General features: G+C 46.1%; 1 protein-coding gene and 1 pseudogene across 1 annotated transcript; one reads left to right on the top strand and one right to left on the bottom strand.

The window, feature by feature from the left end:
- LOC101712130 (mitochondrial import inner membrane translocase subunit Tim10 B pseudogene) lies at positions 1–1,319 on the bottom strand (annotated as a pseudogene).
- A 3,124-nt stretch (positions 1,320–4,443) lies between these two features.
- Positions 4,444–17,356, top strand: Rbx1 (ring-box 1). The gene is made up of 5 exons (XM_004845534.4): positions 4,444–4,650; positions 6,548–6,626; positions 13,163–13,233; positions 16,238–16,323; positions 17,193–17,356. Exons 1-5 carry the CDS (start codon positions 4,573–4,575, stop codon positions 17,203–17,205), a joined length of 327 nt encoding a protein of 108 aa, XP_004845591.1. The 5' UTR covers positions 4,444–4,572; the 3' UTR covers positions 17,206–17,356.
- Positions 17,357–22,291: the final 4,935 nt, after the last annotated feature.

The raw sequence follows: 22,291 nt of genomic DNA, 5'->3' as shown, positions 1-22,291 counted from the left end.
CATTAGATTTGTCTTCCCCAAATTTGATCGTAGTGTTGTTTCCCCATTCTTGATTGCCCCTGAAGATAAGAACACCTTCTTTATTTAAACATTTTAGAGTTGATCCCAGGAAGACAGAAAATACTAAGAAACTAACATGGGGAAATGGCTGCAATTATAGAGTAGCCCCAATTCTTAGAGGTTTTATCTGTGTTCTGTGACCACTGACTTCCTAAGAAGCAATGCCTAAAAGCCCTATGGGTTTTTTGGAGTTGTTTTTTTCCCACCTGTTGTTGATATTGCCTCCTTCCCCTAGATCCAACATAACTCTTTTTGTAAGACACAGTCCAGGAAAAAAGTTATATGTCAATGTACATTCAGCCATTTAAGTTAGAAAGACTCAAAGACAGCCAGAGAGATCTCTCATTTTATCTATCATCTGAGTAGCAACTAATTCCTTGCCACTACCAACTTGTAAACTGTATGCACAGATCCTGCTCTAATCAGATGCCTAGAATGCTGAGGTTATCCATCTACATATAGAAGGCAATTTCTCAGCTGCCAGGGGTGGGGCCAGAGAATATGCACTAAATGACATAACAGGATGGTGCTAATAAAGTGGACAAAGTTTCCCTACTCATAATATAAACCAAACAGCAAAAACCGGGTTTATGGGCTCCAAGAAAGGAACAACAGTACCCAGCTTTCTGTCAATCCCTCAATCTCTCTATCCAGGCTTCACCAAATCAAGGTCCACTGGGTCCCTCCAGTCCCTTCCCTCCTGGGGTTGAGGTTGGCTAGCTGCCTGGTGGTGAGACTGTGAGCTGTTCTGCAGTAACACCTGGCATAGCCAAGGCAACCTCATAGTCTGAGATGTGGCGCTATACCTGGGCAGGTGTGAGCTGCATGTAAGAGGCCAGGAGGCGGTGGTTAGAATGGGTCAGCTTCCCAGTACAACTGTGCAGGCCTCTGCTTCAGCGTCCCAAGCTTGTTAGTGCAGGTGGGGCACACAGTGTTGGAAGCAGAGTTCTGCCATCTGACTGTAGACCAACAGGAAGTCTCACAAGTTTCTGAGTTGCTGCTGCTGCTGCTCCATAACCTAGATTGTAGTTTTAGTTGCACTTCTTGCACCCATTTATCCAACATATATTTCTAAAATATCTACCGAACCTGCCAAGTGTCAATCACTCTATGCTGACTGGGCAGGATGTCTCCCTCCAGGAAGTTGTGGTACATATACCCCACTCCCCCATCCCTACAACCAGATATCCCCAAGAAAGGTAGGTCAAGGGCAGGGGATTTAGCTCAGTGGCACCACACCTGCCTCAGAAGCACCAGGTCCTAAGTTTGATCCCTGGTACTTGTGGGGGAGAGGAAAAGATCCAGTAAGTAGGGACTTTAGGACCTGAGCAATGACAAGGTGGTAAGTTCCCCAGGTTTTCTTTTTACATCATATATGCCACACAGGGAGCTGAAGAAGCTGGCAACTGGAAATACCAATGGATACAGACAAAAAAAAAAAATAGCTTGCCATGGGCACATGCCTGTAATCCCAGCACTCAGGAGGCTGAGGCAGGAGGATTGCCACGAGACTAAGGCCAGCATGGGCTACATAGTGAGTCAAAGGCCAGCCTGAAATACACATGGAGACCCTGTCCCTCCCCCTCAAAAAACCCCACAAAAGATGGGGGGAAGAGGCTGGGGATGTAGCTCAGTGCAAAGGGCCCTGAGTTCAATCCTCATTATCACACATAGTTTAGTGTTTCGTTTTGAGAGAGTCTCACTATGTTGCCCAGGCTGGCCTCAAACTCCTGGTGATGCCGCTGCCTCAGCCTCCCAAGTGCTGAGATTATAGGTATATGGCACCACACCTGGCTCATACACACAGTTTAGCAAGACTCTGTCTCAAGGGATGTAGCTCAATGTGAAGGCCCTGGGTTTAATCCCCAGTACTATAGAAACCAAAAATAAAATTTAAAAAAATGGATGTAGTCTCGCATGTCTGTAACCCCATTGCTTAGAAGGCAGAGGCAGGAGGACTGCAGTAAGTATGAGACCAACCTTGTCTATGAAGTGAGACCTTATCTCAAAACAAAACAAAAACACAGGGCCTTGCTCATGCTAGGCAAATGCTATATAACTGATCTAGCTCCCACCCCTTTTATACTGTAATTTTACTGTTTAAAATTTCCTACTATATTTAGGAATGTGATAGGTGTGTAGTTGCCCCTACCACATAGGTTTGTGTTAAGCACATTCTATTCAAACAACAGTGAAATTGTCTGATGTCTTCCTCAGGATGTATCCATGCTAATCTATGCATGAGTGAAAACGTAACAGAATGGGAGGCAGATCACTTAGGCCATGTGTGTGGGGGGCATGAGAAGAGTCTTGCTATGTAGCCCATCCTGGGTTTAAACTCACTATCTAGCCCAGGCTGGCCTTGAACTCGAAGTGATCCTCCTGCCTCAGCCTCCTGGGTGCTGGGATTACAGGTGTGCATCACCATGCCTGGTTTCAATGTTACTCTTCACAGAGCCAGATACTTGGCACTTTCTGATGTACTTACGTGTTGGTTTGTATATTATTTCCTACCTCATCCCTGTGGGACTCCTGTTTAGACCAGGACCTTGCACACACAGAGCATCTACTAAGTGCTGGGCAAGTCAGCTCTCAGTCCTCTTTCTGGGTCCTGGAAGTGTCACAGGGTCTGGAGCAGGAACAGCAGCTGACAATTTAACCTCGAAACCAAGAGAATTTGGGCTAAGAAAGACTTCGAAGGCTCCCAGGACTCTTCCAGTTCTGGCATCAATTTTCTCTCCAAGTTAGACTAGCGCTGTGGTGTTTGACAATTTAGTCTTCCTGTTTGTGGAGAGAGAAACAAATTGCAGATTTCCTGGTCGAGTAATAAAGTCGACACACTCCATCACTCTCCATTTTGTGTGTGTGTGTGTGTGTGTGTGTGTGTGTGTGTGTGTGTGTGTTTCTAGTACTGAGTTAAACCCAGGAAAGCTTCACTACTGAAATGCATCCCTAGTCCTTTTATTTTATTTTTGGTACTGGGCTCAAACTCGGGATCTTGCACTTTTGAGGCAGGCGGCGGAACCACTGAGCTAAATCCCCGGCCTGTTACTTTTTAATTTACTTTGTGATACTGGGAATTGAACCCTGGGCTTTGGGGGGGGGGGGGTTGAGACAGGGTCTTACTATGTAGCCCAGGCTGGCCTCAAAATTTTGGCAATTTTGGGCCGGGGATTTAGCTCAGTGGTTTCGCCGCCTGCTGCGCAAGCACAAAGACCCGAGTTAGATTCCCCGGTACCAAAAAAAAAAAAAAAAATTCGGCAATTCTTCTACCTCAGCCTCTTGGGTGCTGAGATTTCAGGTGTGCACTATTACACCTGGCCTGAACCCTGGACTTTCAACAGAGCTACTTGCCCAGCCCTTTTAATTTTTTGAGACAGTGTCTTGCTGTGTCAACAGGATTTGAATTTGAGATCCTCTTGCCTCAGCCTCCCACACTGATGGGATTACGGACCTGTGGCACCATGCCCAGCTTTTTAATCAGAAACTCTCTAAATTGCCCAGGCTGCTTTGAATTTAGCACCTTCCTGCCTCCGCCTCCGGAGTAGCTGGGATTAGTTGTGTGCCACTTCAGGGCTCTCCAACTATTTCCAACTGAGAGAGCATGTGATTTCAGAAAAGTTGTGCATGATTTAAGAATGACCTAGCAGAGTCATGCTCTGCAGGGTTAGAGATGTACAAAGATCCAGGTGGGACAGCGGCTTAGTGCTGGTGCTCTGGCCAGAGGTTATGGCCAGCAGGAACACAACCCGAAACGACGCTCGACAAATGCAGAGAGGCCGGTTTACAATGGCGCAAGGAGCAAGTACGGGGCAGAAATGAGGGAGAAAGAACCCTCTACAGATAACCAGGGGAGGCAAGGGGATGTACTCGAATACATTAAAGAGAAGTCGAGCGGGCACGCTTGTAACCCAAACTACGAAGGCTGAGATGGGAGGAAATCCGAGAGCTCCAGCCCATCCAGAACTACATAGCGAGACCCTGTCTCAAAAAAATGGAAAAATAAAATCAGGAAATCACACGATGCCTGGGCCCTGGCCTCGGGCTTCCCGAGTCCCGAGCCTGGGTTGGAAGCTCGGAAACGGGTCAGATCTGCGGAAGGCTACTGTGGAAAACCGAGTTTCGGGGGAGACGGGGGCGGGGGCCCCGGAGCGGCGTAGTAAGCTCGACGGGAGGAGGGCGGGAGCGACCACCGCCCCGCGGAGGGAGCGCAGCCGGGGTTCCCGACGGAGGGGCCTGGCGCGAGCCCCGCGAACATCTCCACCCCACCCGCTCACGTCGCAGACCCGCCCCGGCAACGAGGCCGCCGCCTCCTCCCCAGCTGACGCGGGGCGGGGGGCGGGGGCATCGGCGGCAGCACCTTTAAGGGGCGTGGCTATATGCCCCGCCCCTCCGGCCTATCGCGTGCCACTGTGGGAGGGTTGCAGTAGGAGGCGCCCGAGCGTGGAGGGAAAGTGAGGCGTGCGTCGCTGCGCAGGCGCATTGGCGGACGACGGCGCTTCTGTTTCCAAAATGGCGGCAGCGATGGATGTGGATACCCCGAGCGGCAACAACAGCGGCGCGGGCAAGAAACGCTTTGAAGTGAAAAAGGTTGGGTCTCCTCAGTGCCTTCCTCAGGGAAGTTAGAGAGGCGCGGATCAGGCTGGCAGGCCTGAGGGTGACCGAAACGCGGAGGAAAGTGCTTCATTTCAGGGCGTTTCTGAGACCGAGAACCACGCAGGGAAGCCGGCGGGCGGGACTTAGGCTTGATGGGCATGATGACGGCCCACTGTCCTGGGCAGTTGGGTTTCGATGGGGGCGCTCAGGACCCAATCACCGAGGTGCTTCTTGAGATACGCTGGGTTGCGACTTGGCTGCGGGAACCAAGCGCCTGAGCTGTCACTGGACTGGCCGAGGGGTGGGGAAAACACGGCGTTGGGTGGGGGAAAAGGGGAGTCTGAGAGACTGCGGCGGGTGGAGGATGGGGCAGTGCGGTGAAAGCCGGGAACCTGAGCCCTACCGCGTTAGAGGCCCTCAGAAGCCCGGCCGGTGATCTCCCGCCCCCGACCCTTCCTGGAGCTTGGGGTCCTCTGACTCTGGGGGACCCCGACTTGGTCCTCGCCTGTTGGAGTCCTCCATGAGCCCCCTCTCTGGCCGTCGCCCCCGCTGAGTTAAGAGCCGAGAGTAGTAAAGCTTGGCTTGTAGGAGACGTCTCCTGTTGGTTGTCACACCGCCGCCCTGGTCCTTGGTTCTGTCACATCCAGGTCTCTCGTTAAGAACCACACCGCCACAAAAATTTAAAAGCATGATAGAATTTGTTTAAAAGAAAAGAAAAATGCCAGCTCTGATCTTGTGCCTTTTAGGGAGGGTTGAGTACTAGTGGCAAATGACTTGGTCTGAGTGGGAAAGTAGAGACGGGGAACGTGTCTTTTTGCACGAGATGTCTCAGTGATTCGCCAACAGTTCGGGAGAAAAGTGTCGATTCCCGCTTGAGATGAAATAAATCTGTTCCAAATGAAGATCCTAAAATAGGAAGAAAGCTGTTATTCCTGGAACATAGGCTAAACACAGATACTATTCCGTCTCCTTTCTGCGTTTTTTCCCCCCTTTACTTTTTGGCGTCTCATTGTGGTCGCCCCTGTTCATTGAGAGCCAGCAGCCATATTGAAGAATAGGATGGGGGTTTTTCCTCCAAGTTAACGCTGAGGTAGAAAAAGTGCTGGAGAAGTTGCTAGATTCCAAGAATTGGCTCTGAAAACAATAAAGATTTGGGAAGTGACACCAAATTCGTGGATGAAAGGGGTGATTGGGAGTAGATATTCTTGAAGCCAGAAAGTTGAATTATTTAAATACTTTTAGATAAACTTACTGGAATTGTCTTAACTAAGTATGAATCTGAATATGTAATATTTGAGAATATCATTTTATTTGATAAGAACAAAATTCTAATGAGTTCTGCAATGTTATGAAGTAATCTTGTCAGATTTAAATGATGACCTTATGTATACTGACACAGGATGACTAGTTATCAGTTTATCCCGAGAGTACCCACTTTATGATCCAATTATCATCTTAGTTCATTTTGTACCAAGCATTCATCCTCCTGCCCATGCTTCCAAAGCTGCCTTTAAAGAGCAGATATTTATGGGGATTTGAACTCTTCTGCAACTGTCAGGGAAACCTGCACAATAATTCAAGTCTGTGCTGAACCTAAAACAAGTACTTAAAAGTGATTTCTAACTTGCTTAAATTGCTATGGCTAAATTATTTTAAACAATAGGGAAAAAATGAAAAGATGCTTATTCATTTCTGTGTTCATAGACTCTACCTTTTGGGGAATGGGAGAGGAAAAGCGTAGTTTATTGTCATCTAAGAGTAGTATATACCCAAAACTGTTTTTGTGTGGTGGTCCCTGTTGCCAAAGAAATGGTAAGTGCAGTTGTGGCTTGAAGTCCTGAGTGTGTGCCCCTTACAAGGAAAGTGCTTTGTCTCCCTTTTCTCTTTGCAGTGGAATGCAGTAGCACTGTGGGCCTGGGACATTGTGGTTGATAATTGTGCCATCTGCAGAAACCACATTATGGATCTCTGTAAGTAATCAGAGGAGGTTGGGAGGAAGTGGGGAAGGGTACGGAGATTGTAGCTATCCTGTTGTGTATCTCCTTCTTCATAAGGAGATGCGAAGCACAGAGCACATGGAGGTTCTTCGTCTAGGTCAATGGTGTGTTTGAAATAGAGTGGTTTTCATGATGTCCTAGATGCAAACCCAGCTTCCAGAGTAAGTTAATCTAAAGCTGGCAAGGTCATGTTTAGGATGAACGTAGACACAGAAGCACTGTTGATTGGTCCTCTCTATATCCCATCACATATCCAGACCCAAAGGCAGAAATACTGAAAGGAAGAAAATATAAACTTTGAGCTAAAGCAGTCTATCTGGACCAGTTTCTGTTGGGCCAGACTTACTTACAGTTGGAGTTTGGTGTGGTAGTGCATGCCTCTGATGCCAGCATTCTGGAGGCTGAAGCAGAAGGATCGCAGCAAGTTCAGGGACTACCTGAATTAGATAGCAAGGCTGTGTCTCAAAAACCATATACCAAAAAATGAAAGAGTAAATATTAAGGAGTATTATATTTTTGGTATTAGCCCCAAACATAGTCAAAAAGACATCATCATCATCTAACTAGGTAATTATGCTAAAGAAATTTTTTTTGAATCTCTGTGTACTTCATTACACAGTGAACCCAATTATTACTGTTGATAGACTGTCTTCATATCCTTGTGATAATAGGGTAAAAATACTGATCACACAGGAACAATGAGATTATTTTGTTGTTGTTTTTCCTTAAATTCTTTTATTGGTACATTTTACGTGTATAATACATTTACTTTTATCATTGGGAACTTGTACCTTTATATGATGTAACTTGGTTCTTATTTTTTCCCCATTCCCCTGCCCTCCCTTCGACTCCTCCACCCCTCCCTATTTACAAAGACTTGGCTTCCATTTTTTTCCATTTCTCCTATTTTTTCCTTTCCCTTCTTTCCTTTCCCCTACACCTCCCACTTCCCCTAACCTTTTGAATCTTTTCTTCCTATTTCACATTATCAATTATTTATTTTAATCCTTATTTACACTTTCAGTTTCTCACACCAGAGAAACTATTCAGTATTTACACGTGTGTCCTATTTATTTCACTTAAGAGTATGGCCTCAATATGCATCCATTTAGCTATAAATGTCTCTAGTTTGTTATTTTTTGTGGCTGAGTAGTATTCCATTTTATTTTTAAATTTTTTTTAGTACTCCATTTTATTAAAAAAACACACCTTTATCCAGTCTCCAGTTGATGGGTACTTGGGCTTTTTCCAAGCTTTAGCTATTACAAACTGTGCCACTATAAACATGGGTGGGCATATATTGCTGTGGTATGAGTCTTTTAATTCTTTTAGGAAGGTACCCAGCAGAGGAATAGCTGGGTCAAATGGGACCTCCAATCCTAGTTGTTCGAGGTATCTCCATATTGATTTCCACAGTGGTTGCACCAGTCTGCACTCCCACCAACAACGGAGAAGGGTTCCTTTCTCCCCACACCCCTGCCAGCATTTGTTATTGGTTGATTTCTTGATAGCCATTCTTTCTGGGGTGAGGTGGAATCTTAGTGTTGTTTTCATCTGGATCTCTGGAATGACCAGTGATGTTGAACATTTTTTCATATGTTTATTTGCTGCTTTTACTTCTTTGCCTGAGAAATGTCTGTTCATTTCAGATGCCCATTTTTTAATTGGTCTTTAAATTTGGGGAGTCTGATTTTTTTTTTTAAGTTCTTTATATATTCTAGATAGTAGTTCTTTGTCTAAGGTACAGCTGCTAAAAATTTTTTCCCCCATTGTAGGTTGTCAGGTCGGGTACTTAGTGCAGTGGTTTCTCTGGCTGCCTCGCAAGTGCAAGGTCCCAAGTTCGATCCCTGGTAGCAAAAAACAAAATCGAACAAAACACATTGTAGGTTGTCTCTTAGCTCTGTTGGTGGTTTCTCCTGCAGTGCAGAAGCTTTTTTTTTTTTTTTTTGTACCACAAGTACTGCAAGGCAGGAGCAGTGTCACTGAGCTAAATTCCCGGCCCTAGAAGCTTTTTAATAAGATGAGATCCCAGTAGTTGATTCTTTGTGTTAGTTCCCATGCCACTGAGGATTTGTTCATAAAGTCTTTTCCTATGCCAATGTCTTCGAGAGTTCTACCTAACTTATCTTTCAGCAAATTTAGTGTTTCTGTTTTAATATTTAGATCTTTAATCCACTTGAAATTTATTTTAGTGCATGGTGAAAGATAGGGGTCTAGTTTTAATTTCTGGCAAGTTGAAATCCAGTTTTTCCAACACCTTTCTTTCTTTCTTTCTTTCTTTCTTTCTTTCTTTCTTTCTTTATTTATTGGTACCGGGGATCGAACTTGGGTCCTTGTGCTTGCACAGCTCCAACACCATTTATTAAAGAAGCTGTTTTCCAGTGAGGATGGCTGGCTCCTTTGTCAAAGATGAGGTGGCTGAGTATGTTTAGAGTTGTTTCTGCATCTTCTAATCTGTTCCACTGATCCTAACAGTTGAGGTTACTGTTTTGTCTGGATACTAAAATGGTTTCTCATTGGCAAAGAAATGTAAAGTTTCTAGTCTTGGGATCATAGCACTTATTTTTCAGATCACTCTGCTTTGTTTCCACCTTCATCCTGAATCACTCTCCTGCTCATGGTGGTAATTGCTCAGGCCTTCCCTCTTTCCATTCTTCAAGTGCCCTTGCTCTCCCTGTATACCCTGGCCCTTCTTCGGAATATCTTCCACCTTCTCTTCTCCTCACCTTTCTCTAGCCCAGACCTGTCCAGTGGAGATTTAGCCACAAGAGCATGCACATATCCTAGTACCCGCGTTCACAAAGTAAAAACAAACAGGTGGCATTGATTTAACCTGTCATATCTAAAATATTTTCAATATGTACTCAATGTAAAAAAAAAAAAAATCAAGGCCCGGGAATTTAGCTCAGTGGTTTTGCCGCCTGCTGCGCAAGCGCAAGGACCCGATTTCAATCCCTGGTACCCAAAAACAACAACAAAAAAATATCAAGATACATAGTGGAGGATGTAGTTGGGTGGTAAAGTGCTTGCCTAGCATGCTTGAGGCCCTGAATTTGATCTCCAGCACCTCAGATAAAGAGATAGAGGGCCGGGGATTTAGCTCAATGGTTACGCCACCTCAGAAGCGCAAGGACCTGAGTTCAATCCCTGGTACCAAAAAAAAAAAAAGAGAGAGAGAGGAATGCACTACATTATTTTTGGTTTTTTTGGTACCAGGGATCAAACTCAGGACCTTGTGCTTGCAAGGCAGGCGCCAGAACCACTGAGCTAAATCCCCGGCCCTCATTCTTCTTGTTTTTATGTTTTGTTTTTCTGATATGGGGTATCAAACTCAGGACCTTGCACTTGCGTGCCAGGTGTGGTGCTTTGAGCTAAATCCCCACCCCTTACGTTCTTTTCGTACCTTCTCTTGGAAATCCAGTGTTCGTCTCAGTTTCAGCCTGCCACATGTGAAGTATTGGAGACCAGCAGGGTTAGTGTCTGTGTTAGTGGGCCATATAGGACTAGGTGAGAGTTGACCTTCAGCTTTTGGCTTGAACTTGCTCAAAGGTGTTTTTTCCGACCATAGTTCCACATGGCCATAAGCTAGGGCAGTTCTGTTAGCCAGTCCCAAGATATCCTGTAGTTTCTTTCTTTGTTGTTTTTTTGTTTCTTTTTTTTTTGTACAGGGGATTGAACTTGGGTCCTTTCACTTGTGAGGCAGGCGCCAGAACCACTGAGCTAAATCCCTGGCCTTATTGGTATATTTTATATACACACAATGATAACATTCAAGCAAGAATCTTGGCTGTGGCCATTTTCCAATGAGTCTGCTTTGGCATTAAATGAATGATTAGACACATAGCTATAAATAAATAAATAAATAAATAAGAATGATGATGCCCATGCCCTGGTCAGACTCCTGGTCTGAGGGCTTCTCCTTCAAGTCCACATGGATCCTGCAGGCCATCCTGTGGCTTTGTGTGTTTTTGTTGTTGTTTTGTTTTGTTTTTTGAGGCAGGGTCTCCCTTTGTAGTTCAGACTGGCCCTGAACTCACTATGTAGCCCAGGCTGTCCTTGAACTTGCAGCAGTCCTCCTGCTTCAGCCTCCTGAGTGGGCTTTGTGTTTATTTTATGTTGCCTGTGTCTTGTTTGTTTTAAAGACTTGCTGAAATGCAGTCTATAAGCCAATCTTTTCTCCATTATCCCTGCTAACCTTGTGCCAGGTGAAGAGGCTACCTTCACCTTATACCCAGAAGAGTCAGTGTCTTTCCAGACTCCAGTCCCTGGTTTCAGCCTTTGCATCCTCTACAGTCCCTTGGTGGTGCTGTCCGCAGTCACCTTCCGACCCGGCAGGAGTGGGACACCCCATCACCTGCTGCTGCTGTCCACTTGGGTTGCACAAACAGTTCCTGAATTGTCTAAACTTACTGGACTCTGCCTTGGTACTCACTTTCTGCACTAAAAGCCTGAAAATTACTTTTTTTCTTCTTGCAGCACTGGGGATCAAACCCAAGGCCTTATAAATGCTAGCCACGTGCTACACCACTGAACTACACCCCAGCCCTCTGGAAACATTTGAACACATTTTACACTCGTGTTTAATCATCCTGTATGCCATATTCATCATTTCCATGCTGTATCCCTTCCTGCCTGGTGTTCTAGATACATTTCTATGTCTCTTACATACTTTGGTTTTTGGTTAAAAGTTTTCAGATAGAAGGGCTAGGGATTTAGCTCAGTGGTGCTGCCGCCTGCCCACAAGCACAAGGTCCTGAGTTTGATCCCTGGTAGCAAAAAAAATTTTCAGATAGAAAATAAATATATATTGGCCCCCATTCTCTCTCGTAAAAGCAGTTTGGGCTTGTTTACTCGAGTACTGAGAGCTTTGCACTTGGCATAGAAAGACTGGATCTCTGCTCCATGCAAGGTTTGACTAGCAGGAATGAGATCAGGTATGGCCGGGGACCATCGTAATGTTATTGACAAGTGGTAGAATAAGTGACAGTCATGAGTGCCTGAAGGGAAGGAAGAAACTCAGCCCAGGGAGTCAGGAAATGCTCCAGTTCAGAAGTAAGCACTTAGGCAGGTCTTGACGAGTAGGAGGAATTGAAGGTGATATAGGGGGAAAGCGTTCCAGGTATGAAATAAAAAGACAGAGCCCCAAAAGGACTGGGATGGAGGCTTGAGGGACCCTGAGGTGAGTAGCATCATGGCCACAGCAAGACAGAAAGACCTAGTATAGCCGTTTGTATGTGTGATGGTTATGCCTTGAAAGGGTTTTGGCCCTTTAATTGTAGTTCTTGTTTAGCTAATTTCATAATACATAGTCCCCATCTAAGTTAGAGGAGCCAACTTGAAGGACATCAGATTTTATCTATTTTGCCATCTTTGGAATGTAGTAGTTCATTCCCAGCCTCAATAAATCCTGGAATATATTGCTCAGACCCTCAGGCCTGCACTCACATCAGGTGACAAATCAAGTTCTGTTGTTTGCAGTGTGAATCTGAAGAGCAAAACCAAGTTCTGTGATTTCAGAAACTTTGATTTTCATGGTTTTGAAAGAGGGTAGGAACTTCACTATGTTCTGTCTCTTCCTCTGAGACTAATATACTCGTTAACATCTGAATATAATTTTTTTTTTTTGGTACTGGGGATTGAACTTGGGTCCTTGCGCTTGCACAGCAGGCGGTGAAACCACTACTGAGCTAAATCCCCAGCCCTTAATATAATTTTTTTACAATTTTACTCTTTTCCACCAAAGATTGAAGTAAATGTCCCTATTAAATAAAGTCTTTTTGAATCTTTAATCTTAGGAATCCTTATTCTTCAAATATAGTGTTTATCCCCAGTAGAGCTTGACCCAGCAGTTCTCAATCTCAAATTTTTATTCTCTTTAAATTCCCTTCTCTGCCTCTGTGAAACTGATATTGTCGGGTGTGTGTGCAGCAATCTGCTCTCCTTCTGAGACAGAATTACTTCAGGGGTGGTGAGTATCGCAACTCAGTGGGCCACAGACAGAGCTCCCTTGATGGTGTTTGAAGAACTTGAGTTCCTGCTGTACCCAAAGTTCAGTAGGGCATCCTCCCCATCTTCCTTCTATCCATTTCACAGTTTCCTCCTCATTTTTGCAGAGGTTAGAGCCTGTTACTCAGCTTGGCCTGAGGTCTGTGGGGAGAAAGAGTATTTGCCAAGGATCAGGGAGAGGGCAGCTCTGAAAGTCTGGTCATGCTCAGAATTTAAAAGCACTTTTCTGGGCCAGGGATGTAGCTCAGTGGAATAGCGCCTGCTTGGCAAGCTCAAGGTCCTGGGTTTGATCCCCAGTACTGGAAAAAAAATAAAGAAAAAAAAGCACTTTTCCCATTTGTTAACACAGTGTTGAAACAAGGATAGGAAATCGTTGGGAAGCATACCACTAAGTCCTATCTCTGTCTTCTGTTCTTCCCCTTTTTCGCATTCATTAAGAAACTGCCCCTGGCTGCAAGGCTGCTGATCCCGGCCCAGTGACCCTGTTGCTCTTTTCCCCGCAGGCATAGAGTGCCAAGCCAACCAGGCATCCGCGACGTCCGAAGAGTGCACCGTGGCCTGGGGAGTCTGTAATGTAAGTTTGGCAGTCTGAAGTAACTAGGAAAGAAATGACCAGCCTGCCTTTCCCCCAAATATGCAAAAAGCACAAAAGATTTCAAACCCTCACACTGTTCCCTTGGAGGAGGGAAATGTGGCTGGTTATTGCAGAGAGGTCCAGGCTGTGCTGGTGGCCAGGCCACTCTGTTGGAGCCATCAGGATTCTGCACTGGGAGCGGCTCCAAAGTGAGGCCTGGTCTCCAGCACAGCCCTTCATATACCCCTAGGGCAAGTGTCTGTGGAGCTGAGTTGGGTAGATAAGTTAAGGGTTCCAGTCTGTGTGTTTTAAGTGTGGCTGGTGTACTGAGTGGGGATGTTTTAAATAGGCACATGCCAGAAATGTACTATGGAGCATCATTGGACTGAATGTTTGGTCCTGCAGGATGTGACAGCTGTAAAGGATAACAAACATAAAAAATGTTATTTCTAGAGTGTGTTAAAAATTCATCCTTATGCTGTATAGTCCCAGTCATCCAGACACATGCGCTAGAGTTGACCTATTCGGGACTCCTGTGCCTAGGAGACATAGGACCCACAGCTCCTGGTATGACACAGGGGCTCGCTCGCTAAGTGTACTAAGTCAGGACATTTAACACATCTACCCTAGGTTCCCTTGTGCAAAATTGGGCTCCTGGAGCCCACATGCAGTTATAGTCAGGATTAAATGATTTCGTATTAAAAGTGCGAGGAGGGCTAGGGATTTAGCTCAGTGGCGCTGTGCCTGCTTGGTAAGTGCAAGGTCCTGAATTCAATTCCCGGTACCAAAAAAGAAAAAAGTGCTTAGATGCTGATGTGGTGGTGCAAGCCTATAATCCCAGCTACTCTGGAGGCTGAAGCAAGAGGATCACTAGTTATGAGACCAGCTTGGGCAAGCTTAGCAAGACTGTCTCAGAACAAAGAGCTAGAGCTAGGGACATAGCTTGGTGGTAGCATACTCAAGGTCCTGTGTGCGACCCCAGTACCACCCAAAACAGCAGGGGGAGGGACAAAAGCTTAGAATTGCTCCTGCACCATAGTAAGCTAAAGTGTTGAAGCAGTTAAGTAAATACAAATTTGGGGCGGGGTCCTTTTTCCTGTCCCATGCCTGCAGCGAGTGTACCGTCTTCATTCTGTCAGGGCCCTTATGCCGGTTTCCCAGAGCCCACATTGGCCACAGGATGCCTCACTTGACTGGAGTGCTGATTCCCAGTCTTCCACACCAGCTCCCAAGTTAGACGAGTCCCCTCAGCTTCCTGTGTGGACCACACAGATAACAGTATCGGGCACGCCTGCTCATAGGGGCTGCTGTGGGGCTCGAGTGAGGCCGCAGATGTCAGCATCTCTGAACCCGGGACCCAAGGACCTCTGCAAACATTGTTTGCCTAATGTGTCCTCTCCTGTAACTTCCACTGCTGACCCAGAGGGTGTTGGGTAACGGAGGCAAGAGCTGGAGATGGGCACCTTGGGAATACCCGTCCCTAACACCCGAGGGCCGGTAAAAATGGCTCTGACTTCTGCCTCCAGGAAATCTGTTTTTTTCTCTTTTTCACAATGAGCTGTGAGAGTCCGCAGACACATGACCTTCCAGAAGGCTGTTGCTCTGGAGAATACATAGTTGACTTGCTGAGAATTCATAGCTTACCAGCTGTAGATTCTGTTTTTGTTTTTTGTTTGTTTTTTTTTTAATTTTTCAGTTCTGGGGATTGAACCATGGCCTTCCCACTGAGGTATATCCCTAGCCCTTTTATAATTTAAATTTTTTTTTTTTTTTTTTTGGTACCAAGGATTGAACTCGGCTCCTTATGCCTGCAAGACAGGTGGCGGAACCACTGAGCTAAATCCCCGCCCCCTATAATTTAAATTTTAAGGTCTCACTAAGTTGCCCAGGGCATGCTTAAACTTGGCAATCCTCCTGCCTCAGCCTCCCAGACTGCTGGGATTACAAGTGTGCACTGCCACACCCAGCTGGATTCCGTTCTTAATTACAGAATTAAATTTTTTTTGCCAAAAGTCAGTTTGCAAGATAATCCATAATGTCTGATTACTGAAGCTGCATACCTATTGTGGGAGACATACTAACCAGATTTCAGACCCATTGTTAAACCTGGTCCTTGTGCGCTTTTGTTGGAGGGGGACCTCCTGGGCCCCACTGCAGCACAGCAATCACAGCTTACATGAGGGGGACCCTTGCTGCTTCTCTTAATTCTCTACTCACAAGAGCGGCTGGGAGGGGGACAAGTGTCTATTGTGAGGCTGTAACTATGTCCACCTTCAGCTCACCCATACCTGCACATGGATTTTCCTCTCCCTAAATACAAGCCAGCTCCTGGCTCCCTTTCCTTACCAGTGCTGCTAAGAATCTTGCCTTCTACCTTCCTGTCTTGATCATGAAAATTGCCTGTTGATGGCCTTCTAGCTGCTTCTGTGCAGTTTATCGCCAGAATACTTTTACCTCAATTTTTATCTCTTTAAGACAGAGTCACTCACCCATCAAAGGCCTGTTGGGTGCTGGGCTGTTCAGATGTCTTTGAGTAAACCAGGAAGTACCCATCTCAGCCCTGGGTGGTGGCAGTGGCAGGGAGCTGCCCTGGGAACAGCTGAGCAGAGGCTGTGCTTCCAGGGGCCTGTTTCTCAAGGTGGGGCAGGAGGCCAGAGGCTGGTGACCAAGAATGGAGCAGTTTGAAGTTCTGTGTGGTCAGGGTTGCCCCCAGGGAAGTGGACATAGCCCCTTCAGGCCAAGTGCGGCCGGGGCCTCTCATGTTCATGTAAAGAGGAAAAGACTCACTGCTGGGATGCGAACTTGTGCTCCCTGAATCATTCTTCAGCAGCATTGACATTCCTGACCCATGTGTCTGTTGTAAATGCCCTGTACTTACCAGGGACAAGTACCAAGTTACGCTCCGCTAGGGCACTGTGCCTCTGCTTATCTGTCCCGAGGAAGCATCAGCAGCAGAAGATACAGAGCAGAGCAGAGTTGTTTTTAACCACACGTCTTCTTTCAGCATGCATTTCACTTTCACTGCATCTCTCGCTGGCTGAAAACACGGCAGGTGTGTCCGCTGGACAACAGAGAGTGGGAATTCCAAAAGTAAGCGTCCTCACTTTGGGGTGGGCTCGGGCCTGTGGGTGGCAACGTGGCCTGGGCTGTTTTTGAGCCCAGCTCTCGGTTATTGAAACAGTGACTCATTTACAGAATGTGCAGAAAGAATTAGCCAGTATTAAGTTTGCAGCCTGTGCGTTCCCAACCTTCTAGCATCTGTGAAAACAGAAAATACAGGAATCTGCAAGCTCTGAAATATTTCCAACATGACTTCCCCTAAGGAGGTTCCACGGGGCACCTATGTTGTAAACCTGTGCCATTGTGTCTCAGTGGTTTATCCACACCGCTTAGTTCTGATAAAGGATCTGTGGCAATCTTGATGAAACTATCCCCACCTAAAGCATGGCACAGTAAATTCTCAACAGTTCACACCTTCGAAAGGGACTGCCACAAAAAACAAGCCTCTCGCCTTAGACTTCGGAGGTGAACAGCAGCAGCAGCTTCCCAGTAGCTTTTCTGGCTCTCTCTGTAGACACTCGAATGTGTGCTTTTATTAACATATACAATGATTCACCTTGTTTTTCTCATGTGGTAGCTATTTCATATCTACACATAATAAATCGCCCCCTTTCCAGGGGTCAGTTTATCTCTACACAGAAGCACCATAGATTTTAATTAGTCCCTATTGATGGACCTGCAGGCATGGGGGTGGTGAGACCCTGGGAGGGAGGGAGAGGGAGAGGGAGAGTAGAGTGACTGAGCCAGGCCAAGGCCACTTCTGTCCCAAGTTTGGTGCACGCTGTGGTCGCATCTGTCTTTCCAGAGTTTTGCCTAAGGTCGTGCTTGTGTTTAAGCAGGGTTTGTCTCAAATAGGAACCTAGCATGGAATTAATGATGGAACTTGCTTTGTTTTCCAGGTATGGGCACTAGAAGGATTCTTCCACCCAGCCTAACTGTTATTAAGCAACCTGCTTCCTGTTATAGGTTAGATAGGACTGTGTCCTTTCCCCTCCTCTTTCCAGTTTACTGTCCCCCAGCCATGGTTGTACCCATGTCAAATAAAGTTCTGTTGGGTTCTAGAGTGGATGTGGTCTCTTGTGTATGAGAAGGAAGCTGACAAATGAAGAGTCTCCTCTTCAAAGGCTAGAAAGTGTACTTTATAAAGTGAGAGTCCACGAGCTGGAGGGGGAGGGGTCTGAAAGCGAGCCGTTAGCGAGCTGCAGACCGAGCGCCTTACTGTGTCACTGGGCTTGAGGCATTTGCCAGGTTGGGAGAGTGGATCTCGGGCACCAGACATCAGGTGGCTCCTCTTCCTGTGTGACAGTAGCAGGCACTAAGTAGGGAAATCACGGGCTCAATCGTCGAGCCTGACCCAGTCCTGCTTCCCAGCCACTCCTGCCGGCAGCCCTGGGGACTCGGCTCTGCTCAGAGGTGTCCTCTCCCAGGCTCTTGAAGACCACAAAGTGTGAGCTAGGCACTGAAAAAGGCACTGCATGACACTGCTTTCCCATAGCTTAGAAAGATAAACCTGAAAAATAAAATTGTAATATGTAATCTCGACTGGCAAAAGAACAATTGTAAACTCAAGTTAAAAACTGATACTTGGAGCCTGGTGTGGTGAGTGCCTGTGATCACAGCACTCAGAACCTGAGGCAGGAGGCTCGCCAAGAGATAAAGACCAGCCTGGGCAACATAGTGAGACCCTATCTTAACAGACCCTATCTTTTTTTTTAGGTACGGGGAATCAAACTCTGGACTTTGTGCTTGTGAGGCAGGCTGTGGCATCGCTGAGCTAAATCCCTGGCCCTTAATAAAAAAAAAAAAATTATATATATATATATATATATACACACACACACACACGTACATATATGTATTTATTTATTTATTTATTTATTTATTTATTTATTTATTTATTTATTTTGTACCGGGGATCAAACTCTGGACCTTGGCTGCTTGAGAGGCAGTGGAACCACTGAGCTAAATCCCCGGCCCTAAAAAATATATTTTTAAACATCAGGTGTGGTGTTACACACCTGTAATCCCAGCTCTCAGGAGGCTTGAGGCAGAAAGATATCATGAGTTCAAGGCCAGCCTGAACTGTATACCAAGACCCTGCCTCAAAAAAAAAAAATTTGACCAGGGTTTTGGTGTATGCCTATGATCCTAGCTACTTGGGAAGCTGAGGCAGGATGAGCACTTGAGCCAAGGAGTTTGGGACTAGCCTGGGCAACGTAGTGACACCCTGTCTAAAGCGAAAAAAAAAAATAGTTTTGGTGTGGTGCTGTTTAGCTCAGTGGTAAAGTCTCTTTTTCCTAGCATGTGCAAACCCCTAGGTTCAGTCCCCAAGGCCACTAAAAAAATCCGCAAAAACTGATGTCACTTTGGGTTGAATTAATAAGCTTGGGCCGGGGTTTTAGTTCAGTGGTTCCGCCACCTGCCTTGAAGCGCAAGATTCCAAGTTCGATCCCTGGTACCAAAAAACAAAAATTAACAAGCTTAAGTCTCCCTCACTACCACCTGAAACTTCGGGTTCTGATACTGATGAATTGGCTTCATAGATTTCATTGAAGTGGTTCTCAGAGCTTGAGGATCCAGTGGTTCCTGCTGTCCTCAGCAGGTCTGTACAGTCCCCTCCTGCTGTGGGTCCCTGTGAGACTTTCTAAGGTAGGCAGAGCAATGTGTGGAATGACGGCAACTTGAGATTTCAACTGCCTTCTAAAACATGGCAGATTTGCAAAAATGTGGATGCCACTCTAATTTTTTTAAAGTATCGTGATATTTCTGTTCTTTTAAAAACTTAAAATTTCTCAGTTTGATTTGCATTATGGTCAGTATCTATAGATACATCCCACATGGAAACCCTGGGCCTCTCGATTTTAGTATCATAAAAAGGGTCTTGAAAAAAAAATTTAAAAAAAAAAAAGGGTCTTGAAACCAGGCCTGGTGGCACAGACTTGGACTGAGAGGCTGAGGCAGAAGGATTTCAAGTTAGAGGCCACGGTGGCTGATTTAGTGAGGCTGTCTCAAAGGACCAGGGGCTGGGCATGGTGGCACACGTCTGTGATCCCAACACTTGGGAGGGTGAGGCAAGAGGATCACTGAGTTCAAGGCCAGCCTGGGCTACATAGTGAGACCCTGCCTCAAAAAAATGTTGCTTTCTCTGCAAGTGATGAATTGAGAGTGTTCCGCTTGGGTACTACCCAGGATTCTTGGATGCAGGGTGCAGAAATCCAGTTTCTGCTGGGGCAAAAGGGAATATTCTTAGAGCACCCCAGTGCTCTGGGAGGCTGAAGCAGGAAGATCACAGGGTTGACCCCGGCCTGGGTAACTTAGGGACTTGGTGAGACCCTGTCTCAAAATAGATAAAAAAGGGCCAGAGGTGTAGCTCAGTGCAAAGGCCTGGGGTGTATTCCTCAGCAAGTCAATCAATCATTCCTCTAAAGGAAACCCTGCTGTCACTGGGAAGCTTCATTCCCAGGACAATTGCCCCCAGTGAGAGTTGACCCCACCTCCCTGGTGCCCCTCTGATCTGCCCAGTTGCTTCTCAACTGGACCTTTGCTTTCCACCAAAGTCACCTGCCCGACCCCTCCTCACCACTCAGCATGTGGTGCTGTTCACGGGAATAGCTTACTTTTTACACAGGATTTTCACTGTACTTTTTCTAGGTTTAGCTGTATGGATTGTCCGGTGCCTTTACTGGGTTCCCCAGGGGACCGAGCAGAATGCTCCCTCCAAATGAGGACAGAGCCCAGCAGGGGACAGAGCCCAGCAGAGGAGCACCATTCCTGTCCCAGGACAGATCAGGAAACAGACTCAGAACCTAAGCAGTGGCTTAAGTCCCCGGGGGGAATCACAGGGGCTCATCCCCCCTCACTGCAGTCCCCTGACCCTGATGAGCACCCCCTTGGTGTTTACCCCACTGGCTACTGCCACTTGCTCACCAGTCTCCAGCTGGCCCATTTACGCCCTGCCAATTCATCACCCCAAGCCTGGTTCTCATTCTCACTTGTTTTTGGGTTTTTTTTGGTACCAGGGGATCGAACTTGGGACCTTGCGCTTGCGAGGCAGGCAGCAGAACCACTGAGCTAAATCCCTGGCCCTCATTTGTTTGAGGTCAGGATTGGTAAACCAGACTGGGCCAGATGCAGCCCATGCCCAGATCCAGTGTTGGTCTTACCTGGAAAGCTAAAGAGTGGTTTCCACACCTTAAACTTGGAGGAAAAAAAAGAATATAGTATTTCATAGCATCTGAAAATGATATATGGCAGGAGGGTCACCATGAATTCAAGGACAGCCTGGGCTACATAGTGAGACCTTGTCTCAAAAAACTAGGGGTGGGGATTTAGCTCACTGGCTCCGTGCCTGCCTCACAAGCACAAGGTACTGATGTTCGATCCCCTGTACCAAAAAAACCAAAACAAACAATTTTTTTTCTTTTTACTTTGAAATATGGTCTCAATAAGCCACAGAGTTGCCTGGTGCCCAAATGGACTTCAAACTTCTGATCCTCCTGCCTCAGCTTCCCAGAGTACTGGGATTACAGGTGTGCACCACCCAGAGTGGCTTACAGTTCTCTATGCTATGCAAATTTGTCTGTCATATGTGTTGTATATGTTACCATTTGATTGTTGTCTTTTGACTTATTTTTATTTTTTTCATGGAAAAATTTTTGGGTTTTTTTGGTGCTGGGGATTGAAGTCTGGACCTTGTGCTTGCAAAGTAGACAGCAGAACCACTGAGCTAAATCCCCGGCCCTGGAAATTTTTTAAATGTTTCCTGTGGTTAGTTTTGAGTCATGCTTAAATTAAGTCCAGCCCACTACAAGGTTCTTAATTCTTCTTTAGTTAAAATCTGTCTCCCCGAACAGGCTGCCCTTGAACTCTTAGTGATCTTCAGCCTCAGCCTGCCTCCCCATGTGCTGGAATTACAGGTGGATAACTTATTCTTCTTGATGTTCAGATTATCCCCCCTCTGGCCTGTGGAAATCTTTTCAACTTGGCTCCTTTGTCCTCTGCATACACCTTTGACAGACTGATCTGATTCATTTTTTGGGAGGAATGTTAGTACTGGGGATTGAACCTAGGGCCTCCCTACTCAGCTAGCTGCATCTCAGCCTTTTATTTATTTACTTAGAGATAGGGTCTTGGTAAAGGTAAGACTTGAATTTGGGATCCTTCTGCCTCAGCTTCCCAGTGTGGGGATTCTAGATATGAGCCACAGAGCCCAGCTCACAGGCTGATGTTTTTATACTTTTGTTTTGCCTGAGACCTGGAATCATCCTTTCTCTAAGGAGCCCTGGTTCCTTTTAGAGAGACATGATATTTACAGATCACAAGCTGGGTACTTAGAATCAACATTATTATTTTTTTTGGTACCAGGGATTGAACTCGGGACCTTGCGCTTGTGAGGCAGACGGTAGCACCACTGAGCTAAATCCCTGGACCTTGTTTTTGTATGTGAGACAGAGTCTCGCTATGTAGTTCAGCCTGGCCTTGAACTCACTATGGCAGTCCAGGCTGGCCTTGAATTTGAAGTGATCCTCCTGCCTCAGCCTCCCACGTGCTGGGATTACAGCTGTAGACCAGCATGCCTGGCCAGAAAATATTTTTTTGTACAGATCCTGTAAAGGCTGTGCAGAATGTATGTGGTTAAAGCCAGGCAGTTCCAATTTACAGCGCTTTTTTTTTTTTTTTTAATGTTAGTTTCAACATGTAATTGTAGCTTTTCAAACTGTGAAACCCCTAGGCTAGTATGATAGTGTGTGCCTGTAATCTCAGCACACAGGAGGCTGAGGTAGGAGAATCACTACAAGTTAAAGGCCATCTGGCACTACAGAATGAAACCCTGTCTCACAGAAACCAAAATAAGGGGCAGGGATTTAGCTCAGTGGTTCTGCTGACTGCCTCGAAAGTGCAAGGACCCGAGTTCAATCCCCAGTACCAAGAAAAAAATTTTAAAAAGGGGCCCAGGATTCGCTGTGGCTGCTTGGCAAGCGCAAGGTCCTGAGTTCAA

Source organism: Heterocephalus glaber, unplaced genomic scaffold, assembly GCF_053883595.1.
Source record: "Heterocephalus glaber isolate CG9 unplaced genomic scaffold, H.glaber_assembly_v1.0 deba00001444, whole genome shotgun sequence".
Lineage (NCBI taxonomy): Eukaryota > Metazoa > Chordata > Mammalia > Rodentia > Bathyergidae > Heterocephalus > Heterocephalus glaber.
Note: the sequence above shows the minus strand (reverse complement) of the source record. Positions and strands in the feature narration are given on the sequence as shown.

Coding starts and splice junctions, on each gene's coding strand:
- Rbx1 (XM_004845534.4), top strand. CDS start 4,573: ATGGCGGCAGCGATGGATGTGGATACCCCGAGCGGCAACAACAGCGGC. Junction 6,627..13,162: donor AAACCACATTATGGATCTCT/GTAAGTAATCAG, acceptor TTTTCCCCGCAG/GCATAGAGTGCCAAGCCAAC. Junction 13,234..16,237: donor TGGCCTGGGGAGTCTGTAAT/GTAAGTTTGGCA, acceptor GTCTTCTTTCAG/CATGCATTTCACTTTCACTG.